The sequence below is a fragment of the Myodes glareolus genome, chromosome 24, assembly GCF_982192425.1.
Source record: "Myodes glareolus chromosome 24, mMyoGla1.1, whole genome shotgun sequence".
Lineage (NCBI taxonomy): Eukaryota > Metazoa > Chordata > Mammalia > Rodentia > Cricetidae > Myodes > Myodes glareolus.
Genome location: NC_142049.1, coordinates 23,913,349 through 23,940,591, shown reverse-complemented (window position 1 = coordinate 23,940,591; position 27,243 = coordinate 23,913,349). Strand labels below are relative to the sequence as shown.

Genomic DNA, 27,243 nt, shown 5'->3' with positions numbered 1-27,243 from the left:
TTATTAGAAATGGGTTAATCAAGATGTGAGAATTAGCCAGTAACTAACTCTCTAGAGATAATGGGCCAGGCAGTGTTTAAATGAATACAATTTGTGTGTTGTTATTTCCGGGGCTAAGCTAGCTGTGTGGGAACTGGGCAGGAGGAAAAGCCGGCCTGCCTGCAGCTCCTAGCTATACCTATGTTTTGAAAACTACATAATAAAAGAGAGAGTATTTATCTAGAAGAAAGGATGTATCAGGTGATAGTGGTATCCATTTTTAATCCCAGAATTTAGGAGGCAGAAGTAGGTGGATCTCTGTTGAGTTCAAGGCCAGCATGGTCTACAGAGCAAGAATTCTAGGGTAGTCAGAACTAAGAAAGAAAGAAAGAAAGAAAGAAAGAAAGAAAGAAAGGAAGGAAGGAAGGAAGGAAGGAAGGAAGGAAGGAAGAAGGAGGGAGGGAGGGAAAAGAAAGGAAAGAACAAAGGTGGAGAGAGAGAGAGAGAGAAGAGAAGAGAAGAGAAGAGAAGAGAAGAGAAGAGAAGAGAAGAGAAGAGAAGAGAAGAGAAGAGAGGGAGGGAGGGAGGGAGGGAGGGAGGGAGGGAGGGAGGGAGGGAGGGAGAGGATGTATTTCACATAGTTCTGACAGACAGAAGTTATACAAATGAGAGCAAATTTGTGGAAGAATTGACAGCACAAATACATGCATTATGGAGGAGTTATAGAAGAATTCTGGGGCAAAGGTAGGGTGAATGTGTGTGGCAGATGAGCTAGCCATGCTCCAGGCTTGGAGACAGCAGATACAAGAAGTGGAAGCTGACCTATGTGTGATCAAACACAGGGCCTGGTGCAGCGTTCACATAGCAAAAGAGAGATCAACACTCCCTTGTCCACTGATGCTACCCAAGGAAGGACCAGGAAAGCAGGACAGGAATAGACAGCAGCATGGGCGGTATGCCAGAAAGAAAAGCCTTAACTGGCAGGTGGCAGGAGTTACTCAGAACAGAACAGAAAAGTAAAACAACAACAACAAATCCAACAGGTACTACCTGCTCGCCCTGCTCAGCTGCATGTCTCAATCCTCTTAGCTGAGGGCAGGCTATCGTGAACAAAGATGACATCCATAAGTGGGGGCCCAAGGACACAAAAAATATCAACAAGTCTCTTGGGCGATTCAAATGTACAAAGCACTTGCAGGAACACGTTGAGTTTAAAAGAGAAAGCATATTTGCACAGAAAACCATGGTCTATCTTGAAGATGTATTGCATTGAAGTTTATTGCACAGCAGTATGGGTATCTTGGCCTCAATTTAACTTCTCTCTTTATAGAAATGTATAGAGACTTGTATAGAAGACAAAGAAAAGACAGATCATGGCTACAACGGGGAGCCTCTAGGGTCTCAAAGCAGGAGGAGAGAAGTTGAAAGGTTATCTGCATCAATTCATCTCATTGCCACATCAAAGAAGTGATAATATCAATGTGCTATTTTGCTAGAATACTTGCTATATGCCAATACAAATTATCATGCCTATTTCATTCTAAAATAGCTTTATATGTTGTTATTACTCTTTTTTTAAGAATACCAGCATATATCACTTTTAAATACCTCACAGTCAATGGATATGGAAGAGGCTGAAGCTGTGAGTATGGTATGAGAGGCAAGCTCCTCTCTAAACAGTGTGAAATGGATAACGCCTGATCAAGCCTTCAGAGCAGGACACAGAGAGGGTCTTTATGGCTACTGAGCAAGCGCACAACAGACCAACCTTACCGCAGCGATCCCGGACCACGAGGTTGCGGCCTTCCTTCAGGTGTATGGTGAGGAGGTATGCGAAGGGGCTGGGGAGGTGACTCACGCAATCCCCGGCTTCTCCAAGAGTCTGCACAGGTGAGAAAGGGATCCAAGTCAGTGAATGTGTTCCCAAGTAGAGACATCGCTTACTAATCGGGAACGGCAAAAGAAACCGTGGTCAAGGAAGAATCCCCGCTGAAGCAGGCTCTGATAACATGGTCGTTAACTGCATTATCAGCCAATTACTTTATATTTTCCCCCAGTGGGATTGTGTCTGAATTCAGAGGTAGTGAGTATAACTTCACAAGAAGAACTTCCCAATGTGGATGGTATGTTGATGTCCGAAACCCCCAACCCCTTGGTTCATTGTGATGTCTCTTATAAAACTATTCACTCAGCCTGGAGAGATGACTTGGCAGCTGGGCGCTTGCTGTATCATGATAAGGACCTGTGTTTCAGCCCCAGCACCCACATAACAAGCCAACTATCCTGCGTGTATCTGCAACTCCAGCTGTGAGGGAGTGGAGGCAAGAGGTTCTTCCGGGTTGGCTGGCATCTAGCCTAGCACAGAAGATACAAATGTCGGTCCAGGGAGAGATTCTGCCTCAAAGGAACAAGTAGAAGGTGATGAAAGGGGTATGCCCTGTTGTAGCCTCCACATGCACACAGGCAAGTGCACCCACATGCACAGGTATGTGCGCACACACACACACACACACACACAAACACACACACACACACAAACACACACACACACAGAAACACACACACACACACACAAGAGGGTGGGTGGGGAATAAACTTTTAAAAATAAGAACAGAACACCAGAGAGGAAATAGTATGGAGAAAGGAGACTGGGGCTAGCTGTCACCAAGGTGTGCCCCCACAGCCACCTCAGCTGTGGAAGGCTTCCACTTCTCTATATCCCCACCAATCCTCACCAACTCAGCAGACCTCCTCCACACGGGCTCTAAGTTCAACACTAAATGTGAGTCTCTGTCTTCCAGACACAGGTTCTTCACCCGGGTTCCCAGGTCCACACTTGACAGTCTCCGCTCTGGGCTCTCCAGGGAAGGGACATTTCACCTCAGTCCCTTCCTTGGTGTCCCACTCTACCCTTCTAACGCTATCCAATCCCCTAAGTGCTGCCACTTTATTCTCTGGGAATTCATCATCTGTCACGGGCCCCAGTGACAAACTCAACTACTTTTGAGTATTTGTGAATTGCATGAATCCCCTGCAATGCTTGAGCCAGTTGAAGCTCCCAACTTTCTTCAAAGAACAGGTGGAATGATTTATATTATTCATTCATTAGACACTCAACCAATTGATCTTGTGGCTGCAGCTGCCCTTGACCTTTCGAAGTTTCAGAAGGCTTCAAAGGGCTTTGTCCTCTTTCCTTCCAAACTCAGCTGCGTGGTTACTGTGTATTTTTAGACAAATCTATTCCAAGCTAACCAATCAATAAACCCGAATTAATCTCTTCCAGCTAGAACTTCCAAGCCACGTTTCTACTGGAGGGTACCATTTTATGTGTTTTAAGGAGAAAGAAGCAGAGACATATAAGCAATTGGTTAGACGTCTTTACAAGGCTGACATCAGTGTTAGTTGTACTGAACGTCACTCACAGATTCTTCTTCAAAATGATGAGATGTCATAGAAGCATTAAGATCATCATTGCCATGGGGCTTCTGTAAAAGAAAAGAGAACTCTGCTTTAGGAAAGCAAATGAGCATTGCCTGGTAACCAAGTCCCGCCTCGGTCCTTGGGAAATCTGATATTTGCATGCCTGGTTTCAGGTATGGGGGAGGCTCTGCTAGCTATGTGGCAAGAGGTGAACTCAGAGGTGTCGATTGAGCCATGGCCTCTGAGACCTAGGTTATCTATGAGAGCATGCACGGGTACAAGATTATAAGTACATCCACGCATACAGCAAGCAACATGTTTTAATTCGCTTGAAGACAACCATGGGGCAAATAGTCACGCCCCTTCCAAGGAGGAACTGCCTGGTCTGCAACCATCAAACTAAACTGAGCTGCCCAGCTCCCAGAGAATTCAACGTGCACAAACTAGGAACCCCTCCAATACGTGATTTGGGAAATGTTATTCGAACTAGATAGATTGGGTCCCATGGGTGTCTAAAGACCAATCCAAAACTAGGGACCAGGAATTCCTAACGAATCACCTTACAGGGTCATATGTACGTCATTGCATCATTACGCTACGATTCTCAGGAAGGGAGGGACGACGGAATGCACGCCTGTCAATAGGAAGTGTGATGTTCAGCAGCCTTCTTGGGCTACTTGTGTGCACACAGATGAGGAAACATCTAGAAAAGCTCAGGGTTTTGCAGCGTTAGCGAGCAGTGTGAGAGCGAGGGTGACACCCGCAGGGAAACACAGACAGGAGCTGGCAGGGTTCCTGTGCAGCTTTCCTGGAAATCTGAGCATGCCACTATTTGCCTGGCACACCAGCTCAGATAATTACTTGTATGAACAAAGACAACATGCCTTGCTCTAATAACTGGGTGACTCCAAAGTTATAATCCAGTTTGAGGACAAGGGGGCCTGCAGAGAAAGCTCAGACAACAGCCCCCTGGGATGCAGGCTGTGCTTGGAGGCACAGATGATCTGAGTCTTCGCATTCACTGGGGTATGCTAGGCAGACTTCCTCACTAAGACATACACTCCCAGACCCTGAGACGGTCCCAGCATAAGAGGGCCATTTTTCATCCTCCACAAGGGAGGGTGAAGAGTTGCAGACAAGCAAAGGCTCCCTGGCATCCCACCTCTGCATTTGGTAGCATCCAGGAGGCCATAACACACAGAAATGGCATGCATACAAATAAGCTTTCAGCCAGGAATAATAGGTACCCTGGAGCTCTCGATTCTACTGTTCTCAGACTTTTCTCTGTCTCCCCCAACCCTGGGTCCAATGTCCCCAGAGCTCAAAGGCCTCATGGCCAATTCATATGAACTCTTTTAGGACGTGGGGAGGAAAATATCCTGTGCTCTGAGTTTTCTCTAGGGCGCATACACTCCATTTACTACACCCACTGTGAGTACTATCAGTGTCCCAACACCCCATGTGAGACCCAGCCTAATGATAGACAAGAAGGCAACAACAGGTCCAGAGCCAAGAAAACCTCTCCTTCGGGTTCTTCCTCTCACCTTGATTGACTGTTACTAAAATGACACCCAGGCAAGACAGGCAGGACCATCAACAATCAGACTCTTACCCAACTTTCTTAATGTCAAAGAATTCATGGCATGTCTTTTATACTGTGCATTATCAAGTCCCCAAATTCTGCCTTATTTATTATGCCAATACTGATGTTTCAACGCCAAGCACCAACAATAACCAGCATGTTCTGATGCTCTGCAGCCTGGAAAGTCTCCACTATCATTTAATTTTATTAAATGAATCCATGTTCCAGTTGACCAACCCTGTTTGAAGGTAGTCTTACAAAGCTACCAGGGCTGGGGACAGAGTTCTAGTTGGCTATTCACTGAGGTGTCATAATAGTCTGCTAGCTTCCACTTTACCTACATATTTACTTTTGGGGTGTGTGTGTGTGTGTGTGTGTGTGTGTGTGTGTGTGTGTTACAAGTAGGCATGTGTACCATATGCATGCCTGGTGCCTTTGGAGGCCAGGAGAGGATGTTGTAGGCCCTGAAACTGGAATTAGGGAACACAGTGTGAACCTGGGTCTTCTGTAAGAGCTCTAAGTGCTTCTCACCATTGGGCCATTTCTCCAGCTCCTTATATTCCATTTTGAGTTGTGTGGATGACCAAACCACATTATGTTAAAGCATGATACTCTGTGTACAATCTCCAATGTTAGCCTTATTCTATTTTGTAATAATGCTACTTAAATGACCAAATTAGTCTACATATGTGCCATAATTTATATACTACTGAAAAATAAATGCCAGGTCTTTATTTAAATACACTGTAAGTTTCCCACTTACGGCAACAGGGAAATTCCACGTGAGCAATGACATTAATTCAGCATTATGGCTGGTTTTACTCACAGAAGCCACAGAACTTAAAGTTATGGTTCCCACAGCCACTGTAACTGTCATCCACTATATATACACAGGAAGGAAGGAAAATGATTACCATAAGAAGGGAAAAGCATTCCATATGCACAAGAGGACGAGTTACAGCAGCTGGGAGACACATAACTTACGCCAGTCTCATGCACTCTTCCACAGAACCCAGAGAATTATCCGCTGAGCAGAATCTATAACATGCCCATCTCTTCCGTAAGCCTAGTAACTAGATCTAGGAGTTATGACTTTGTGGCTTAGTAAATGGAGCACAATTATATTTGTATCATAAGGAACGGCTGATAATCCTCTGCCGTTAGATGTTGGTGTCTATGTTCTGAATAAGAATAATCAGGCATGTTGGGTTTGCTAAAATGCATCAAAGTACGATTACCACATTGCTGCGAGGGCTGTGACTTTAAAGAGACATAGATTTGAACAACTGCTCTATGGTCGGGATACACAACAACTCTGCCACTCAGAAAACTCCTCCATTCTATCCCACTACGCTAACATATTCCTCCTCTTCCTCAGCCAAGGCAGCTACTTTCGTCATGCTATCTTGTCATTTATAGATTATCTTGTCAAAGACGTCATGCCGGATGCCAGTTTATGGCACCTTTCACTTTGCACAATGCCTTTGAAACCATCCAAGTTTCCACCATTATCATCCCCCTTAATTGCCAAGCAGGATTCTGTCAGGTGAGGATCCAGACTGACGAATTACCAAGCACCAGCTTTAGGGTTTTAGACAAATTAGTTTTAAGCACATACTCGGGAAAAGATGGATAACTTTGAACATTTCAAAATCTTATAAATCACACCAAAAACTATTAAGGCTAATTATTTCCTACCTAATGCGTATGTGAGGGTGTTTATCTTTCCTACAAGACAACAGGTGTCTTTGCTTTGATTTGCCTCTAGAGACACATGGCTCTGCATTCTACTTTAGAGTATTTCGCCATATGGGAAGCTAATCCAAAATTTGTGTCCCCTGTAGGTGTGAATCCCCAACTTAAAAGAATGAAAATTCATTGAAACCCAGAAGGGTGCAGGGAGGTTTGAGACAGATACAGTGTGTGTTTGTGTCTGTGTGTGTGTGCGCGCGTGCGTGCGTGCGTGCCTGCCTGCCTGCCTGCTTGCCTGCCTGCCTGCCTGCCTGTCTCTCTGTCACAGGGCCAAAGACATGGCCCTTTTGGTTAAAGTACTTGCTTAACAAGTGGAAAGGCCTGAGGTTGATTGACAGCTCCCATGTAATGAGGTGGGCCTCCTGGTGCACACTTGTAATCTTAGGGCTTAGGAGTAGAAACAGATGCATTTCTGAGGTCTGCTGGAAAGCATCCTTGTCTATTGGGTTAGCTCCACGCACTGAGAGACCCTGTCTAAGCAATCAAACTGGTCATCTCCTGAAAAAACAAGACATAAAGTTGACTTCTGACTTCTACACACATGTTCAGACATGCAGGTATGCTTTAACACATGCAATCACATGTACATGAATGTGAATACACTCTTGCACATGCACACACACACACACACACACACACACACACAATTATCACCAAGGATTTTGAAAGAAAAACATTAAGGTGAAGAAATGAATTTCCGTTTTGGTACACTTAATGTGATCTTGTATGAATGTCACCTTCCATGTGGCTGTCAGAGAACCTTGCTATGCTGTATACTCAAGAACCACAACAAAGTGTGTCATCCCTGGGTGTCTGATTTCATTACAACATGACATATACTCACAGACAGACAAGCTAACAATAAGAGGCAACATTGGTGGAAATCAATTATTTCATTTGAAAATTAATCCATGAAAGCATATGAGTGTATATCTGAGTATTAAGTGGCCTATGATTTAAATTCTGTAACCTGTCTGGCAGGGGTGGAGCATGCCTTTAATCCCAGTACTCAGGAAGCAGAGAGAGGCAGATCTCTATAAGTTTAAGGCCAGACTGGTCTACAGAGCAAGTTCCAGGACAGGCTCCAAAAACTAGAAAGAAACCCTGTCTTGGAAAAAAAATCCTGTAACCCATTCTAGACTTTCAACAAGATGAGTATTCAAGAACATGCAAACATCTATGAGATATAGGGAGCAATAACATAGGCAACAGGAATGTGAAGGCCAGACAGGCCAGAGAAGCTATTAAGCAGTCACTGGAAACAGAGACAGACTAAAGAGAAGACAAATGACCACTAGGACAAAATCAGGGGCTAGGTTCAATGACCAGTCGGGTCTACACATCCACCTGTCTTCCATAGTCCCCTTCTACACAAACCACCACGAGGTCTGTGGCCACACTGTCAAGGTCAAGCTTTAGCTTTCTTTCACCTCCAAGACTGTCCCCGAACAGGAAACTGCAGAATACTATCTTGCCTACCATTCGGCATTGTAGAGTGTGTGTGCACAGACATGCCTGCAAGGATCTAAAATTGCACTCAGCAAACTAGAGCCCATTGCCACCTTTCGCTTTCATTCTGTTTTGCTTCATTTTCTATAACTTTGTTTCTCCTTATCTGAAGCACTGCAAAGAAAATAAAAAGGTACACATTGCAGAGTCAGTGGAACAAGGAACACTGCCATTTTCTCAAGAAATATAGTTTAGGGGAATTTTTTTTAATAAATAAAATTTTTTTTCTCCTGTTTCTAACACTGAGTTATGTAATTTTACATGCCCCAGAGACCATTTACAAATATCAGGTCCATAATGCTAAAGTCCATTAGAAAGGTAGCTTTCTTATTAAAATGCAACAATTTAAAAGTTCTATATCAAAGAAAAAGACAAGAACAAATGGGAATAAAAATCTAAATGTCTAAAATTGGGTTTTTGGTTTGGCCTTTTCATTTGAATTCCAGTTCTGCCTGTTCATTTCTGTGCTCTCCGTGCAGCAACATCTGAAGCGAGTTGTGGCAGATACCTTTCCACCCACAAAGTCAAACACAATTAATATCTGGATATCTACAGGAAGAAAAAAAAAGCCAGTTCCTGATATAACTGCTTGGCCGGTTCCCAGGTACTACTTGAACCTGAAGTAATATTTACAAATGACCTTCCATCTTATTTGCAAGAGCTGTGTTAGCTGAACAATCCATCCCTTAATGTTTGCTTATCACTCCATAATTCACAAATATACTCATTGTCATCATCTACAAAGAAGTTCAAAGGTTGTCATCATATCGGCAATTTACAATGAAGAATCCACAGCCAGGGGAAGCAAGAGTTAGGCCTTTGGGGAGATTTTAAGCACATCACTCTTCTCCTGAGCACAACTGTGTCAAAAGCACCTATACCAGCCACCACATGAGATGTACTGGGGACAGAAACACGGGGTAATAAACAAGGATCTGGTTCAAGACTACTTAGACTCAAATCCCTTAAGAAACAAGGATCTGGTTGGGGAAAACCTAGACCCACACCCACTCATTTCTGCGATTTCTTTGTGTCTTTGAATTTTTTGCTTAGATTTCCAGACATTTTCCAAAGGAGCGAAGCGTGATACTAACCTTGTAGGTTTTAGGGGAAAAACAATTCAAAGACTACTTAATGAATGATTTCTTTAGGGAGGACACTGTACCAGGCAAGCTCTTTGGAAATTGATGCATTCCAATGAGATAATGCTGATATACACTTTAACAGAACTCATAACAAAGTGGGGTCACTATGCTAGACAATTTATATTGTTATTATTATTATTATTATTATTATTATGGCAGATACATTTGGGAGGTATAGCACAAAGCCTTCATGAAAGATGGAAACACTCTACGCTGCTTGTGCTATTAAAAGTTATACATGTTCCCATCACTCGGGAGGCAGAGGCAGGTGGATCTCTGTGAGTTCAAGGCCAGCCTGGTCTACAAAAGCTAGTTCCAGGACAGGCTCCAAAGCACTGTCTCAAAAAAACAAAAAAAAAAGGTATGCATGCATATGGGGTTACAATATTATACTTCATAAATATATACAATGATAAGGATTAAGTTCTTTCTCTCTGTATGTGTTTGATGGGCATTCCTGTGTGCACATATGGATAGACATGTACCATGACAAGCATGAGAGGGCAGCCTTGGGTACAGGTCCTAACCTTCTACTTTATTTGAGACAGGGCGTCTATTGTTGTTGCGCCATTATACCAGGCTAGCTACCCTGTGCATTCCTAGGGATTTTTCCCATTTTGTTTCCATGTCCAATAGTAATGGTGGGATTACAGATTTCAGAGCTATGTGAGCCTCCTAAGTGCATGCTGGGGACTGAAACTCAAGTCCTCACACAGTGACACAAGTGTGTTTGGTATCCAATGAGCCCGCTCCTCAGCCCAAACTTTCTTTTTCAAAACTGAGGGCAGCCAGCAACCCAAGGCCTTCTGTTGATGTTTACCATTTGGCACTGTTCACATGAAAAGGTATTAGAAGCAAGAAGGATGAAGCCTTGGGAAGAGCCTGTCCCTGCTATTCACTGGCCATCACGTTTCCTCAGAACTCTTATCCTAGGCAAACCATCACCTAGCCCAACCCCATTGCCTAGAGCAGGTGTGAGAATCACTGCCAACATCCTGCTGACCGCTGACTCATTTTGCACTGTGTGTGTGAGTGGCATGATCTTGAGCCTCAGTTTCATTTTGCACGTATGTGGCACACTTACGGTACCAGGCCATCACCAAAGTCTAAGAGTCATCCTAAGAGTAGGAAAACCGTACAGCCACGCCACCCCTGTTACTTCTCTGATGTCTCTTCCATTGCTCCCTCTTCCGGTCCCCCTGAGATACAATCCTTGCTTGATCTTTGTGAAACGTTCACCCATTCCTTGGTAGCCTGCTGCTCTCTGGTCTTCAAAATTGCTGATCTCCTGTCCTCCACGGCTTCCCCAGATACACACACAGCTTGCTACTGTGTCTTCCCTTCACGTGAAAATTGTCTTCTCGAGGTTAGGAGTATAACTCAGCTTTACATGCTTTGCCCAGAATAGCGACTGTTTAATCCAAGCCCCCCCAAAAACAGTAGTTTAGAAATACTAAACAAAGAGGTTTGATTACTCAGAAGAAGCCATCCCTAACCACTCTGTGTAGCATCTCTACACGGTGATTTCAAGGATGTTTTCCACTTACTGTTTCTCCATGACACTTAGCACTTTCTAAATTATTTATGCATCTATCATAGGAATTCTAGAAGGAAGGGAACTCTGACTGCGTTGCCAGTTGCTATGTTCCCAGTGGCAACTTCATCACCTGCAGATGGTAGATTCTCCAAAAAGAGAGGTGAAGAAGATCATGCCCATGAAGACCCCTAGAACATGTCATATACAGACAGCCTTACGGACGCCATGTTGAGATCACACAAACAGTCACAACCACAGAACTGAAGTGTCATGGGCTTGAGGCACTTGCTTCTTTTTGCAAGCTACAGGCTGCTTCCTCCCCCTCTGTGGCTGTCACATTGCTTCTCTGTGGTCACTGAACTGAAGCCCTATGGGTGGGAGGTAGGTCTTCTGGAAACAAGCAAGCGGGAAGCACCACTGACTTACCGTATGAGGTATCACCAAAGCTAGGGTTTACTGCTCCAACTGACAAGCGAACTATGAGGGAAGGGCATACCACATGGCAGAATTCATTGATAAGATTGAATAACTAACATTGCAATTTATCAGCATTTGTTTTCGAAGCATTGCCTTTCTCTTTGTTTTTCATGGGGGCACAGTAGAGGCAAAAAAAATAAATGAATAAATGTCTTCCTTTTACAGCTGTCTTGTTTTGGATCACTCTACTTTCAAAATGCCCTCCCAACTTGTGTATAACATATCATTCTGCATACAGGCTTAATTCTCAGAAATGCCTAGATTAAGCCTAGTTCTAGAACCAGCTGGATGATATTTAACAAGTGGACTTTTTGAAATTAATTTTTCATTTTTAGAGAGTATCATTCGACGGTACTATCTGTACATACATCATTTCTACCTTTCCCTCCCCTTTCCTCAATTCCTCCCATGTCTCTTGACCACCCCTTCAAATTCTTTACCTCTTCTCTATTACTGCTACATGTGTATATATGTGCTGTGAATGGACGTGAATGGACGGTCCCCATAGACTTCTATATTTGAATACTTGGTCCCCAGTTGGAAAAACAGTTTAGGAAGGATGGGAAGGTGTGTTGCCTTGTTGGAGGAGGTATGTCATTGTGGGCAGGCTTTTAGGGTTTCAAAAGCCTATACTATCCATGCTAGTTAGTGTTCTCTGTCTGTCTGTCTGTCTGTCTGTCTGTCTGTCTCTCTCTCTCTCTCTGTGTGTGTGTGTGTGTGTGTGTGTGTGTGTGTGTGTGTGTGTGTGTCCTCATTTTTGCAGACAAAGCTACTGTTCTGGCATCATTTGTACCTGCCTGCTCTGCCTGCTGCCATGCTCTGCACAGTCACGCATGCTAGCCCACTGTAACTATGAGCCCCAAATGAAATGGTATACATTTCACAGACCAGGATGTTTGGTCATGACAATAGAAAAGTAACAAAGCTATGCAAGTATATGTGTATATTTATGTACTATCGTGTCTATTTAGTGTTGCTCCTATGTGTTTAGAGATTACCATCTGGGACTAAATAATCTATCAGGGTACTTTTCTCTGGACAAGATCAATTCTCCCTCTTCTAGCAAACTTTGATTAAGTGTAGTTCTTGATTTAGGGGCAGAGTCTCGTGAAATCTCCCTCATCGACATTGGCATGTCAACTGGTGTTGTTATTGTGCAAGCTTTACACATAACCATATTATTGAGATTTAATGGGCATAGCATGACTGTCATGTCTAAAGAACAGGGCTTCCTAAACTCTTCCCCATGACACTTCTCCTCCAAAAAACTTTCATGGTTCCCCTATGTGTTTAGGTCGATACAATGGTTTACGGATCAAATATTTGCTGAAATAAATTATGAAGAAACTTATTTTACAACATTTCTTTGAGGTAAATACTTTACCACTAATAGAAGATGAAAGCAAATTACATGCTAATGAAATGGAGATGCATTCTCTTCCTATGAAGAATTAAAACTTGGCTGAATTTTGATGCTGTAACAAGAACAGCATCTCTAACATTCCTTGGAGTTCTTTGATATTTTGATTTATCAGTGCTGAGGATGCTGCACCATGTAAACGGCAGAACTCTGTGTAGAGGCATTTCAAAAGTTACTGAAAATTCCTGCCTAATCCCAAGCCAAACTTTATTTAACAATTTCTTTTTAAAACTTAAGTTAGCAACTCAAGCACAGAAATTCTTAAAAGCAAATATTCTGGGCTGGAGAGATGGCTCAGTGAATGAAGCCTAAAGACCTGGGATTCTAAGGACACACAATTGGTAGAAGGACAGACGTGGTTCCACAATTGTCCTATCTCCACACATGCGTACATATGTGTGTAAATAAATGAACAGTAATTATAAAAATAAAATCTAATATAACAACATAATAAAACACAAAGATTACTAATTTGGCACATGATGAAGAATGCTAGTAAAATATGAAAAGTATGTTTTCTTTAATTAAATCATTAAGATTTTATTAGAGTAGAAAAGGTTATTGTACAGACAAAACACTGTAATTCAAAGCATACAACATTCTTAGTTCTGAGCCAAGGTATTCTAGGAAGCATTTTCTGGTCTTGTTTGATAGAAGAGCTCATGAAAGGCAAACGGCACATGTTGTGTGTTCAGAACTAAGGCTGTAGTGAGGTTCTATGGTAACATGGGTCAATTCTGCCATAAATATCTTCCATTCATTAACTGTTTGACTTTCATTTAATTTGCAGTCCTTACATGGCCAGGAAACTTTCACTGCTGCCAGAGTATTTGATACCCCCACATTCGGGGAAGTGACGCCACAGTTAAGAACCTGGGCTTTAGAACATACCTTTTGTACCAAAGAGCACAATGTGTAAACATATCCCCAACCCAATAGAGACTCAGAATGGTAACCAGAGCACCTCATGGTGCTGTTGGCTTGAAAGGCAAATAAAAACTTCATGAGCATATTCATCCATATAGCTACTATCACGTATCTATCTTTGTGAGTATGCGTATGTATACACATGCACATAAATATACATGCATCTCTACAGATTTGCACAAATGCTTGGAGGAGAAAAATTACATGGCTGGTCACCTGAAGGTTGCAGTTGAACAAAAATGGAAATCTCTATACACCTAATGACATACATAAATATGTTGGGGACTGGTGCTTTTCAGTATCCGAAGGTTCTCAGTCCATCTCCTCTGTCCCCCATCTCAGAGGCAAGAACAATGAAGTCACCTCCTGAGAAAGACCGTTAGACACTCCCTCAGTCACCACAGACTTCTGCATTGCCATCTCACTGACTAGGAGACTTGACACAGGTGATTTCTCATGGTTCTAGAGTCTAAAAGTCCAAGATTAAGGAAAACTTTGTTCTTAATGAGGTCATTAACTTCTTGTAGATCACTGTCTTCTTCGTATGTCATGACATGGTAGAGAAAAATATATATATCTGGGGCTTTCTCTTTGTTATTAAAATCTCAGTACTATTTGATTAGCAACTCCATGATTACAGATTCATCTAAGCTCAATCATCTCTTCAATGCTCTCTCTCCAATACAGTTATTTGGGGTACAGAAATTCAGAGCAAGGTGGACATACCCCAATTCTTAGCAACAACACTTCTCGCAGCAAAGCCTAGACATCCGAAAGTGGCAGTAAGGAGAGGGGCAGTTACCGGCTGCTGCCACACAGTGCCAGCTCCTAAAGATGGTTAACCATGATTACCAACTTGTTAGGATTTGGAATAACCCCGGAAACAAATCTCTGGGGCTATCTCTCACGGGGTTCCTATATCAGGTTAACTACAATGATAAGGCTGTCTCTAATGATATGAAGTATCATGGCATAAGCCAGGGTCAGACTAAAAGTGAGGAGGGATTGGAGCCGAGCATCGACATTCATCTCCCCCTGCTTCCTGGTTGCAGCCCGACAATGATGTGCTACTTAAGGCACCATGACTTGTTTGACCCGACTACGGCCTTGGACTGCAAGGTAAATTTAACCCTCCTGCTTGCTTAAGTAGTTCTTCTCAGGATTTTGTCATAGCAATCAAAAGTAATCACTCCATCACCTAAATAAGTGACAACATACAACACTTGGAACAATGTACCAGTCAGAGTGGAGAAGTTATGGAGAGGCAGCTAGGTAACCTTAGGCGAGCTCAGAGGGAGGACAGCCTATGCCACGGAGCATAAAGAATTCTCGTTTCATTAGACAGGCCAGATCCTGTATAGAGATGAACAATGTTGGTCCAGAAAACAAAAAATGAGTTAAGTTATCATCTGCAGTTCTGCCCTCACTGAGAGACGGGTGTTGACATAAAGGCCACTTACGGAAGCCATCTATCTACACTTCTCACTGGGACTCACGGGCAACAACCTTCCAGTTCCTCTGTGATTTCTCTCAAACACTAACTCTACCGTGAGAACACACCTAACAATTACCATTCACCAGGGCAACCCTGCCATACACATTTCTCCCAACAAGTTAACAATCGTGTTGATTTTGATCTGACTCCTAAGCATCATGATAAAGAATGGACCCTTTATTGTAAACATCATGCTACGGGAGATAGTCTTGTTAATTCTTACTGTAAATTAGTTGTTATCTCCACTTGTAACTTAGTCTTATGACTCTTTTATTAGGAGTCAGTCTGTAGAGTCAAATGGCCATGAGGTAGTCAATGGCAGACTCTCACAGTCTGCTGATTTCAAATCAATGACACATTGGCACAGAGACAGCCGTGCCAGGTTCTAATTCGCCTTTTTATTCAAACCTACCTTCTCTCCCTATAATAATTCTTTCCCCTCTCTACAAATTCCTAGCCCAAGCTGACAGAAGGTGTTTCCCAGCAGAATAAAAGCACACTGCTATGAAAATGAAGGCAGGATGAACACGCTGGGTGCAAAGGTAGGAGAACGCCTCACCGGAGGCAACGCTCTCCTGCTGTTGAAGGCTATGTAGGATTTCCAGAAGAGGAGACTGCAGGGGAAATGAAGAGGAAATAGATGAGAGATGGGGAAAAAGGCTTCCGAGCCTGAGCTAGTAGACAGATAATGGTGGTGCTGCCTGCACTGTATGTGTGAGGCCCTTCCTGGAGACAGTGACTTCCAGTCCCACAACTTAAGGCCATGTTTCCAGGAGCGATTAGCACACATGATGCTAAGGATCAAAGCCAGTTTCTCGGAGTGGTCTTCTCCCAGTCCCCTTCTGCTAAGCCTCCTTCTCCCATTTGCTGACATGGCTGCTCTGAGCATCTGTGCAGATGTCCCCGCCATGTGTCCTCACATCCCATTTATTCCCTTCACCTTTATTCCTTCCCACACCCCGTCGTCTTATAGAAGAGTATATTTACAGTATTTTCTCGGGAAAAAAAATGTATTTATTTAATTAAGTCACACCTCATGATAAAACCATTGACAGTTCTGAGAGAGGGAGAACATCTATGTTTTCAGTGTCAAAGCCACAGGTAAGCTGCCCATGCTCCTGATAACAAACCCTCACCCTTGCTTGTTTTATACACAGCCCTAATGGATCAACAAAAAGAACAATGACAACAGCAAAAATACATGACAGTCCATGGGGAATAGAAGAGGCATGGAAAGGGGATTATATGGGGCAGGAAACAAGATATTGATTAACATGATCAAAATACATATATACGTTACATAAATGTATAGAAATGTCTTAATGAACGCCACTATTGTATACAATTACTACAAACACTAAAAATAAATAAAAAAGAAAAATACAAAGGCTAAAAACAAGAGTAAACAAATATTAAACAAAAACAATGAAATGTCTAGTCATTCAAAGTGATCTCAAAGTGAGCGTGCGAGAGACAGCCGCAGCCCTTCTTCAATTCTTCACTATTTACAGTATCCAAGTCACGGAGGAAGTCCAATGGCCAAGCACAGGTGAGTAATAAAGGAAATATGCTTGCCATATACAATAGAATATCATTTGGCGTCAAGGAGAACAAACCCAAGCCATCTGTAAGAAAATGGGTAAAACGAGTGCAGATCGTATTACACAAAACCAGCCAGTCTCAGAAAGTCAGGGATTGCGCGCTTCCTCTCAAATGTGGCATCTAAAAGACATCTTTGCAAACGAAAATAAGGCTGAGTAGAGACAAGGATTAGAACCAGGGAGAGTGGCAGTAACTATGCACAAAAGCATATTGCCAGAGCACAGTATATTTTAATAGGGAAAAATCACCATGGAGGCCATTTTTTATTTAACTATTAAATACCATTAAGAAATCAACTTTGAAAACCGGCAAATAAAACTCTATTAACCTGAACCAATTGCCCTCACTGAGTTTTAGTGGAACATATGCTCTGTATGGGCACAGAACAAGGCCTTTAGAAAAGGACAAATTAGATATCATCTCCTGGCCATGACACACACATGTCATCAGACAGCTCACGGAGAAGGGTAAGGGGGAAGAAGCTCCTCATCTTTGGGAGTAGAAAGACCCATCTTACACAGAAGATACCAGGTACGATTCAGACACTGTGCCGAACACCCACTAGACCCGCCCTCCCCCACAGTCATGGTGTGGCATTCATTTGTTTCTGACAACATCCTTTGAAATGCTTGGGCTACATCGCACTCAAATATTTATATCTATTCAACAAAGACGATTGAAGGGCTAAATTGGTTACAGATCCATAGCTAGAAAATCTTTCTAATTTGAACTTGTTTGCGAATTAAAGCCCAGAAGTCTGCTCAGATTAAGACGAATGTGAAGATGCTGAAGACAAGTTTTAAAATAGAGCCAACAGGCTTCCTGTCACACGCTGACAAGGCTTATTAGACCTACCTCATTAAAATTTTGTAAAGTGAAAACATATTTCAAATTTACAAATATTAATGATCATAAAAAAATTTACAAACAATATCTCCTAATGTTAAGTTCAAAATAAAAATAACCAAGCCCTTTAGTGAGTAACCGTGTCCAAAAGAACGTGATCACAGAATACTCCATTCCCAGAGTTCACTCCCCAAGGAAACTCAGATGTACTGCGTGATCAACAGATTTTTTTCTAAAAGAAAAACCAGACCCTTCAACCAAAAAATTAGCTTTTATTAAACTCTAAGATTAATCTGGAATACATAAAATATTAGCCCCTATCTTCAACATTGAAACCTATTTCCACATAATTAAGTTGAATTTAAATAATGAAAATATTCAACTTGCCTGAGTAAATTGGTCATCCAAATCAGGATCAGGATTTAGGAATTTAAACTCTTCTTCCAGATCCACGAGCTTTGGCATTACACTGGTACTTAGCCTTCCTAGAATGCCAAAGCTTTGCTACAATCGCTAATCAATCAAAGTTCGATCCCCAATTTCTATCTTTCTGTTCAGAGACGTAAGAGAATTTCTCAAAACTGAGTGTCCATACGGGTGCACATATTTACATAGACCTGGTGCCAGAGAGGAAAGAGCACCCTTTGGGCTCTGGTGGTCAAAGAGGAACATGCCCATTCTCTCAAAGCTTGTCTGCATGCTTTGTCTACAAAGTCTAGATTAGAAAAAAACAGTGTGCATGCTTTGTCTGTGAGTCTGATTGACTTAGTAATGCTAGTGGGAGGGAGGCTCTATTGCTCTCATTACTGCTACTCCCCTTGAAGGTAAGAAAAGGAGGAAGAGGAGGAAGAGAAAGGAGGAAGAAAGAGAAGGGAAGGAGGAAGAGAAGGGAGGGTTAGATCAAAAAGGTTAAAGTTATATGCTCAGTTTCTCTGCCAGGAGATGAAACAAAGAAACCTCATCCACTAGGGCTTTTTAAAGCTTTAAACGGTTCTAGAAGGTTCTTTTGCACTGGCTTTTAACTACATAGAGGTCAGCCCTGAAACAAATGGGAACACCAGTAAAATCAATAGTACATTAATTTAAATTCTTGTAAACGATATTCTCTTCATCCAATAAAACCACAAAATAACGGCTACCTAAATTTCCCAAGGACAATGAATACACCTGAAAAACATGGTTTTTTTTTTTAAAGCTGGGAAGTGCCCAGGCCTCACCTCTGACTCTTCCGGAGCATCCTCTCCAAGGGGATGTTTGTGCAGATCCAGGCCGCTCTGGCTGGATGCCTGCCGCTCCTCCGCAAAAGAGGCATAGATATCCTCTGGGTCAGTGTCCACTCCGAGCACATGGCTTGCTTCCTCCTGGCTCCAGTCCAGCTCTTCCTCGGATTGCTTTAGGGAGCTGCTGCTGCTCTTGGGGACGATGCCTGCCGTGGACAGGCTGTTGGGTACCGAGGTGTAGGATGACTGGGGTCCCGAGTAGGGCCGGCCCTCAGGGTCCAAGGCCTCTGCTTCCAGGAGGTCAGGCACCGAGAGGCTGAGACGTCGGTCAAGGTGATGCCTCGCCCTTAAGTCCAAGGGTTTGCTTGGGGTCTTTTTAACCTTCTTCTTGCTCAGGTTGCTTAACAATGGTCTCGTTCGCTGTTTTAATGAGCCCCAAACTGATGGTTTCTCCAGATCCATGACTGCATGAAGAATCAAGAATGCCACTCCTCAAGAGTGCTCCCCTAGTGGAAAACCGTCGACGACTCCTGGAAGACAGAGAACAAAGAGAGGACATAGCCTTCTCGCAGTGTAAGGTAGACCCGGAGGGAACTTATGCAGAAAATTTACTCTTGGTTCCTCAAGGAGAAGGGAAACAGTAAGGTTATAATTTCACAAACATCACAAAAAGCATTTTTAAGAAACAAAATGTTTAAGTCATCAGAAATAGAAAAGTAATAAATGGGATTGTTGGGTTGAACGCGAGCTTCATGGACAGACCACATACTCAGCTCCAAGGACAGAGAGGCTAAGATATTTGCTAGGGTGTTGCTGTAGCATTTCTTCACCATAAACAAGGGGCGCGCTATATATACTTCTGTAAACGGAGGATCACTTAGTATTTGCTGGACTTGGAAAGGGAACAGGTATTTTAGACATTGCAGGATGGGTGATGTCTGATGTAGTTATCAAAAGAAATGTGTTGTTGAGACATCCAAGATGATAAGAGAGTGCCTACACCGAAGAGCCGTGTTATGGTCAAACAGAACCTTTTGTACATGCCAATCCACGTGACAAATGTACCATCTTCCTGTGTAATGTCAAGGGTGTGTGTGTGTGTGGTTTATATGTGTGAACATGTGTATTGAAGCCAGAGGTCAAGTGTTTTCCTTAGCCACTCTGTGCCTGGGTCTCTCACTGAACCTGGAACTCACCAACTCACCGATGCACCCGCCTGCTGATGAGCTCCAGGTACGCTCCTGTCTGTAGCGATATTTCACTTGCATTTTAATAAATAAAGCTTGCCTGAAGTTCAGAGAGTAAAACAACCGCACTGATCAGCCTTACAGACCAGGCAGTGGTTACACACACCTGCCACATTAGCTTGCCATAGAAACCAGGTGGTCGTGGTGCACACCCTTAACCCCAGAACTAGAGAGAATTATAACACGGGAGGAGGCAGTGCTTAGACACAGTCTCCGTCTGAGAATTCTAGAGGCGGGATCGCCATTTCAGACTGAGGTCGAGCTAAGAGCCCGATACCTGGTGCTTTGCTTTTCTGGTCTTCAGGTTAAATCTCAGTAGCTGCCTCTGAGTTTTTATTAATTATGTTTCGCCTGTCTCACCCGTGCTGGAATGACAGATAAGTCCTACCATGCTGGGAATCTGAATTCAGTTCCCTATGCTTGTATAGCCTGTGTGCTACTGACTGAGCCCCCACCCCGATCTCAGTACCTGTTTTGAAGGACAAATGTACTCATTTGAACTTGAATTCCATTTATTGGCTATACTTTCATATTCACATGACAGTAAAGAAAACATCTTTGCCAAAATGAGAGTCCTGTGCATCTCCAGAAGAACTGACGATGCTCCCATAATGAAGCCTTCCACAGAGCAAGCCAAAGATGTGAACTAGACAATCATCTCATATGTGATTGGAGGTGTGGTTGAAGATGGCTGCGCAGACACATGAAGTCACACTGGAAATTCCATGGGAATTAGAGAAGCCACAGGCTGGATTAATATGAGCGCCAATAAAAACCATATTTGGAGAAATGACCCTATCTCATGTGCCAAATTCTTCACATTATCCTTTGGAATGGGAACAAGTGTGGTCAGGGCACTGTGACCTATGCTGCATGGTTGTTGCTGCATTTGGCTGAGGAACCAAACTGAGAGCCAAGAGGTGGGGGGAAGCACTTTCTGAAAGCAACCCCTGGTGCTTTTTTGTCTCCTGCCATCTCATATCAAGACAAGATATTTTAGTAGAGCAGTCAAAAATCTCTATAACTCAAGGTTCACATGGCTATTAACCTGCTGAAGATGAGACTACAGACCTCTGTAGCACCTGCCTACAGCCCATCACCACAGGCAAGAGATTCTCCCAGTATGCACTTGGTGTTTCCAGTACTACAAACTAGGTCCATGGGCTCTGGAGGTCCAGATTCTACTTTGCTAAGTATGGACTACTTTGCTGCTGGATCAAGGTCATGTCACCTCATTAGATCCCAGTTTTTTCAGTTCCCCAGTAGGGATGAGGAAATGAGATCACATTGAAAGCTTCTGATAAATGTATGGAGGACATTCATGAAGGGACAAGTGCTATAAGGGATGCAGGGATCACAGCCTCCAGAAATTCATCACAGAAATAGAAACAACATAACTGGGTGGTGGTGGTTCACACCTTTAATCCAAGCACTTGGGAGGCAGAGGCAGGTGGATCTCTGTGAGTACAAAACCAGCCTGGTCTACAGAGTGAGTTCCAGGACAGCTACAGAGAAACCCTGACTTGAAAATCTAAGAGAGAGAGAGACAGCAAAACACAAATGAAATATCTGAGAATAATATGGTATCCAAATTCCATACTAATTACAACCAGCTACAGTTCTTAGCATTAAAAAAATTTTATTCTGATCAACCACAAACAGGCACAGAGTAAAAAAACAGTCTCAAATAACAGAAGGTTTTGATGCAATGTAAGTAAAATACACAAAGTAAATCACACATATCTGAAGCTTAAAAGCTAACATCCACATATAAGAAACTATGCACTATTTGTCTGTCTGAGTCTGTGTCTTTCTCAGGCACATGAGGCTGATGGACATATGAACTTACAGAGACAGTGACAGACTACACAGGATCTGCACAATTAAATTCATAATGTCACACACAAAGAAGGGGATGTGGGCACAAAGTCCAACCACTACCTAAGAAGCTATTTGTAATGTATAAATAATAGGAGGGGGTAAAATAGTTTTTCCAATAAAGTAACATTAAGTATATGAACCACACTCCAAGGCAGGCCTCATGTTCAGAAGTGGTTGTCAACACAAAACAGATTCCATGCTGTTTCGTTGTGTGTATGTGTGTGTGTGTGTGTGTGTGTGTGTGTGTGTGTGTGTTATGCACTTTCTTTTGGTTTGGTTTAGTTTGTTGCAGGGGGTTGTTTGTTTGTTTATTTCAAGCATTTGTTCTCAACCTGAGAGTCAAAACCCAAAGCAATTCTTTCACAGAGGTCACCTAAGACCAGTGGAAGAACAAATGTTTACATTACAATGTATAACACTACCAAAATTACAGATGAAAAGTAGCAACACAAAATAATTTTATGGCTGGGAGTCACCACAACATAAGAAACTCCATTAAAAGGTTGTAGCATTAGGAAGGTTGAGAACCACTGGGTTAGAGAAAGAGAAAGAACATGAAGTTGGATGGGTATGGAGGAGGAAGAATATGGGAGGGGTTGGGGGAGAAGAACGAATCTCATTAAAATATATGCGAAGTCTAAAGAAAATTCATGACAATGGAGAAGGAGGCCAGTAACTTCTGAGCAAAACAGTGACCTTGGGTCTGGGAGCAACATAAATGTCAGGAGAAAATCTGGAGAAACACCACAGCACAGGGAAGAAATGAGCAGTGCGCTTGACCATGACCTCAGTGGGCACAGTAGAAGACAAATCGCTCGAGGAATAGGGTATAACAAAATACTCTTATGTCATTTTCAAGGCCTGTAGGAGACATGAGGGATTTCATACACCGTAATAAAAGTGGGGAAGTCAATACACCAACAGAGAAGTCTACAGGGTTCTCAAAGAAGCCCTTGTATAATCTGAAATGGAATCACTGATCATTAAACCAAATTTTGTTTGAAATGTCTATAATCAAACCTAATAATTTGCCTGATATTTAAATGATTAAGTCCACTATATCTGATGAACTTGGTTCCCAAGAATCTGCTTTGCAACAGAACTTCCTGGCAATCGCTGTTTAGCATCTAAGTCCATAAAAGAGATTGGCACACCCTGGTGGGGAAGTCTATTTGTTTTGAGAAGAAACTATGAGCGGAATTAAAGGCTCCTGTAAAGGAGAGGCTTGATATCTTTGCATCTATAGAACAAAAACAAAAACATGCAATAAAATGGTGCTGGGTGTTTAAAAACATACCCCTGAAGAACTAGCGGCCTGTGGGAAACCATTGTTGCCATCCATGCATCTGTCCTGCCCGGTGCCAACAAACAGATCCTTGGGTAGGATCAAGGGAGGTTGATGGAAGAGGACCATTAGAACGCTTTCAGGAGAAACTCATTTCCTCTGATTACCATGGATCTGTTCTCCATCACAACAGCTCTGTCTTTAAGAATCTCCCAGAGGGAATCACACAGCATGTAACTTTAACTTTCCAAGGTTGGTTCCTTTCAAGCGGCACACAGCTCCACCTAAGTGGTGGTCCACATCAGCAGCAGATTTCCTCTTGATTTCCAAGAGCAGTATGCCATTGTGTGTGCACATCACAGACAGATTTTCCTTGCAGGACAGGTGGGGCCTTTCTAGTCTTAAGTTCTTTCGATAAAAGTGTTATAAATTTGTGGAGGAGTACCGCACATTCTCTGAGGTAAATGGCCAGCAATGTTTCTGCTGAGTAAAGAGGCAAGTGAATGCTGACGTCATCGGAAATGTTTCCTGGGTGGTTACATGAATCCTTTTTTTCCCCCTACTAACAATTGGGAGGATTTCAATTGTTTCATGTCCTCTGTAGCATTTGACATTGCAAGTATTTTTATTTCAGTTCTTTGTAATTATTAGAATGGTTTTAAATTTTCATTTTCCTACTGGTGTGTGATAGTGAAAATGGTTTAGGGCATTAATTTGCTAACTTATATGTAATTTGGGGAACTGTCTATTCAAGAGTTTTGTCTGTTTGCTTTAATATAAGATCATTTGCTCTTTTACTCTGGGCTTATGAGAGTTCATTATATATTTTGAATATAAGAACCTTGTTGAACATACAATTTGCAAATATTTACCCCAATTTTGTAGCTTGTCTTTTAATGTTGTTATTAATATCCTTTGAAGATCAAAAGTTCTCAATCATCAAGGGTTAACTTTTAGAAATATGATAACCTTTAACAGATCTTACACAACTGACTTGGTTTCATATCTAAGAATCTAAACATAATTTACAAAGGAGATCTCCAATGCTTCCTTCTAGGAGTTTTGCTACTTTACATTTAGATTTATGACCGACATCAATAAAATTTTTGCATATACTGTTAGGTTTACGTCAAAGTCCATTTTATACCTGGATGATGATTTATACCAACTCATCGTTAGGACACTGCCCTCTAATGAATTACTTAGCTCCTATCTCAATGAAACCCGTCCAGGTTGTGAGGGGAGGAATTCTGGACTGTCTGTGCTGTTCCATTAACCCACACACCCATCACTTTCCACTGCTATATGGTATTGATGGCCAGGGTAGCCTCCAGCCTTCAAATTAGCTTATGTAACTCCTCTAAATCCGTTCTTTTCCAGAACTGTTTTGCTATTCCGCTAAACACATCACTATTGGACACATGAAATCCAAGCGCTGTGCATTAAATACAATGACAATAAGAATACAGCAGGATTTTTACATGGCTAATAAACTTTCTCTAAAATTCATATACAACCCCAAAAGATCCAGGGCTGACAAAGTGATCAGCACACAAACAATGGGTTACAGGAAACGGCTCTTTTCTCTGGTAAAGCTGTCATTCGAAATGGCACTTCCAAGATTCATGTTTTGTCTAGTTTTGAAACGATCTGTATCTTTCCACTAGCCCGGTGTGGTCACAGACGTGGCACGCTTCTGAGAAGAAGTAGAGCCGAAGGCAAGTCTAGTTCAGAGGAATCCCAATGATAATGTTCTTCCCTATCTACCGCATTCCATCTTATCTGGAGACAGGACTCTTTTTAATAACTTCTATCAAAAAAGTAAAAGCATTTGCCCATCATTTCAAGTCCATAACAGGAACCAAATACACCGAATCACAAGCATATAAACATAGAAAAACCTTTGTCAAGAGGAAAAAGCAATGTGTTCGGGCGTGATGGCGCACACCTTTAATCCCAGCACTCAGGCAGGTGGACCTCTGTGAGTTTGAGGCCAGCCTGGTCTACAAAGCAAGTTGTAGGATAACCAGAGCTGTTACACAGAGAAACCCTATGTTGGAAAACTAACCAAGCAAACAGACAAACAAAACAAACAACAAAAACCCAATGTGTTCTCTTTTTTCTGTCTTTTTAAATTGTTTTTATTAAGCTATATATTTTTCTCCACTCCCCTCTCTTCCTCCCTCTCCCCTTCTGCCTTCTCTTGTGAGGCCCATGCACCCAATTCACTCAGGAGATCTTCTCTTTTGCACTTTCCTATGTAGATCCCTGTACGTCTCTCTTAGGGTCCTCTTTGTTGTCTAGTTTCTCTGGGCTTGTGGCCTGTAGGCTGGTTTTTAAGGTACACTGCTAACTGGAGTTTGGTCTCCTTTATGACTAGAAAAACAATTCCTACAATATGCAGTGTGCACTTCAGAAGTAAGGAATGCTAAAAGAAGAAATCCAGAGAGGACTTACATTTGAAAAATGCCCCATGAGATAAACCCACCTATTTGAATACTTAATATAATCCAACTTTCCTTATCTCAAAGGATATTTGAAGCAAACCCAAATGTTTCATTTTCTCTCAAGTCTTAAGTTCAAAGACTCTTATCAGAAGCACCCAACAAACTGCAAGTTAAAAAAATGTAAGCTTCCTAGCAGGGTAATATGGCTGCCAACAGTTAATTAAGTGTTCCCAAATAGAGAGCAGAGTGGAATTTGAATATCCCCACTATAAAAAAAAGGTGTAAGTCTGGTCGTTTTATATTTCATATGAAAATATCACACAATACACATTAGATATCATAATTGCTGTGTACCAGCCCAAGAGAAAGATACACCAAAACTCTTTGCAAGAATACACTCCTGTTTTTGCAAAGCAACAGTAAACATTTAATCTCTTCACAAAACAAATCCTGCTGATGCCTTGTCCCAAACCCCAGCTCTCACTAAAGGAGCAGGAAAAAGCACTGTCTCTCCAAACCATTATGGCTATGGCAGGACAGTCACAGGAAACTAGTGTCCCGAGCCAAGGACACTAGTGGCACTCACATTTATATTATGATTTCAGGCATTCTTCACATTTGGTTGCAAGACAATTACCCAAATGGAAACAGAGAAACTTCAACACCAGTCCTCAAAGTGTCTGACTGAAGCACAGTCACACCAGCAGCTGAATCAGAACCACAGAGAAGGAAAGGGAGCTCAGAGTGACAATGGGACTTTTTTTTCCCCTATGAACTTAATAGAGCTGGTCAGTAACAAGGACTCAAAGAAGTTCCCATAGTTCCTCTGTAGCAGTGGATCTCAACCTGGAGTCGCAACCCCTTTGGGGAATTGGATGATTCTTTCACAGATATTCTTCCTATCAGATATTTACAGTATGATTCATAGCATTAGTAAAATTACAGTTATGAAGTAGCAAAGGAAATAATTTTATGGTTAGGGGCCATCACAACATGAGGAACTGTATTAAAAGATCGCAGCATGAGAAAGATTGAGAACCACTGCTCTGTAGAATAATTTGTAGGTTTATTTCCACAACTTAAATGTGAATTCATGTGGCAGAGTAACAGGCGACATATTCTAGTGTATCTTATTTTGATCAAGCAATCTCCAACTAAAATTCTGGTGGTGTGGAAAGTCCTACTTTATTGAAGATCCGCTTTGACATGACTCATACGTTCCAGGGTAGGAGCGTGAGGATTCGAATTATTAAGCAAAAGGAACAGAGGTATAAGAAAAACAAGAGACAGAAACATAGAACAACATTGGGACGGACATTCAGTGAATACTGAATCCACGTTCATTTTCCATGCGCTTATATACTTCACTCCAAAAGGGGAGAGGGGAGGCAGCAGACTTTATTAACATGACACAAGGAATAGACTTGAATTCTCCAACCTTTGGTCCAGGTGGGAGCAGATCCATCTCTATA

The 27,243-nt window shown here is 42.2% G+C and overlaps 1 protein-coding gene across 2 annotated transcripts in view; it reads right to left on the bottom strand.

Annotated features, from left to right (window-relative positions):
• Mctp2 (multiple C2 and transmembrane domain containing 2) overlaps positions 1–27,243 on the bottom strand; it is a 233,250-nt gene that overhangs the window by 160,057 nt on the left and 45,950 nt on the right. Inside the window, exons 2-4 of one of the 2 annotated variants that reach the window (XM_048434824.3) lie at positions 18,909–19,441; positions 3,402–3,464; positions 1,753–1,861 (exon numbers count right to left, since the gene is read on the bottom strand). In XM_048434824.3, the coding sequence (XP_048290781.3) occupies positions 1,753–1,861; positions 3,402–3,464; positions 18,909–19,373 (637 nt within the window). In that variant the 5' untranslated portion in view covers positions 19,374–19,441. The remainder of the gene's footprint in view (positions 1–1,752; positions 1,862–3,401; positions 3,465–18,908; positions 19,442–27,243) is intronic. The other variant, XM_085682633.2, reaches the window with a different exon arrangement.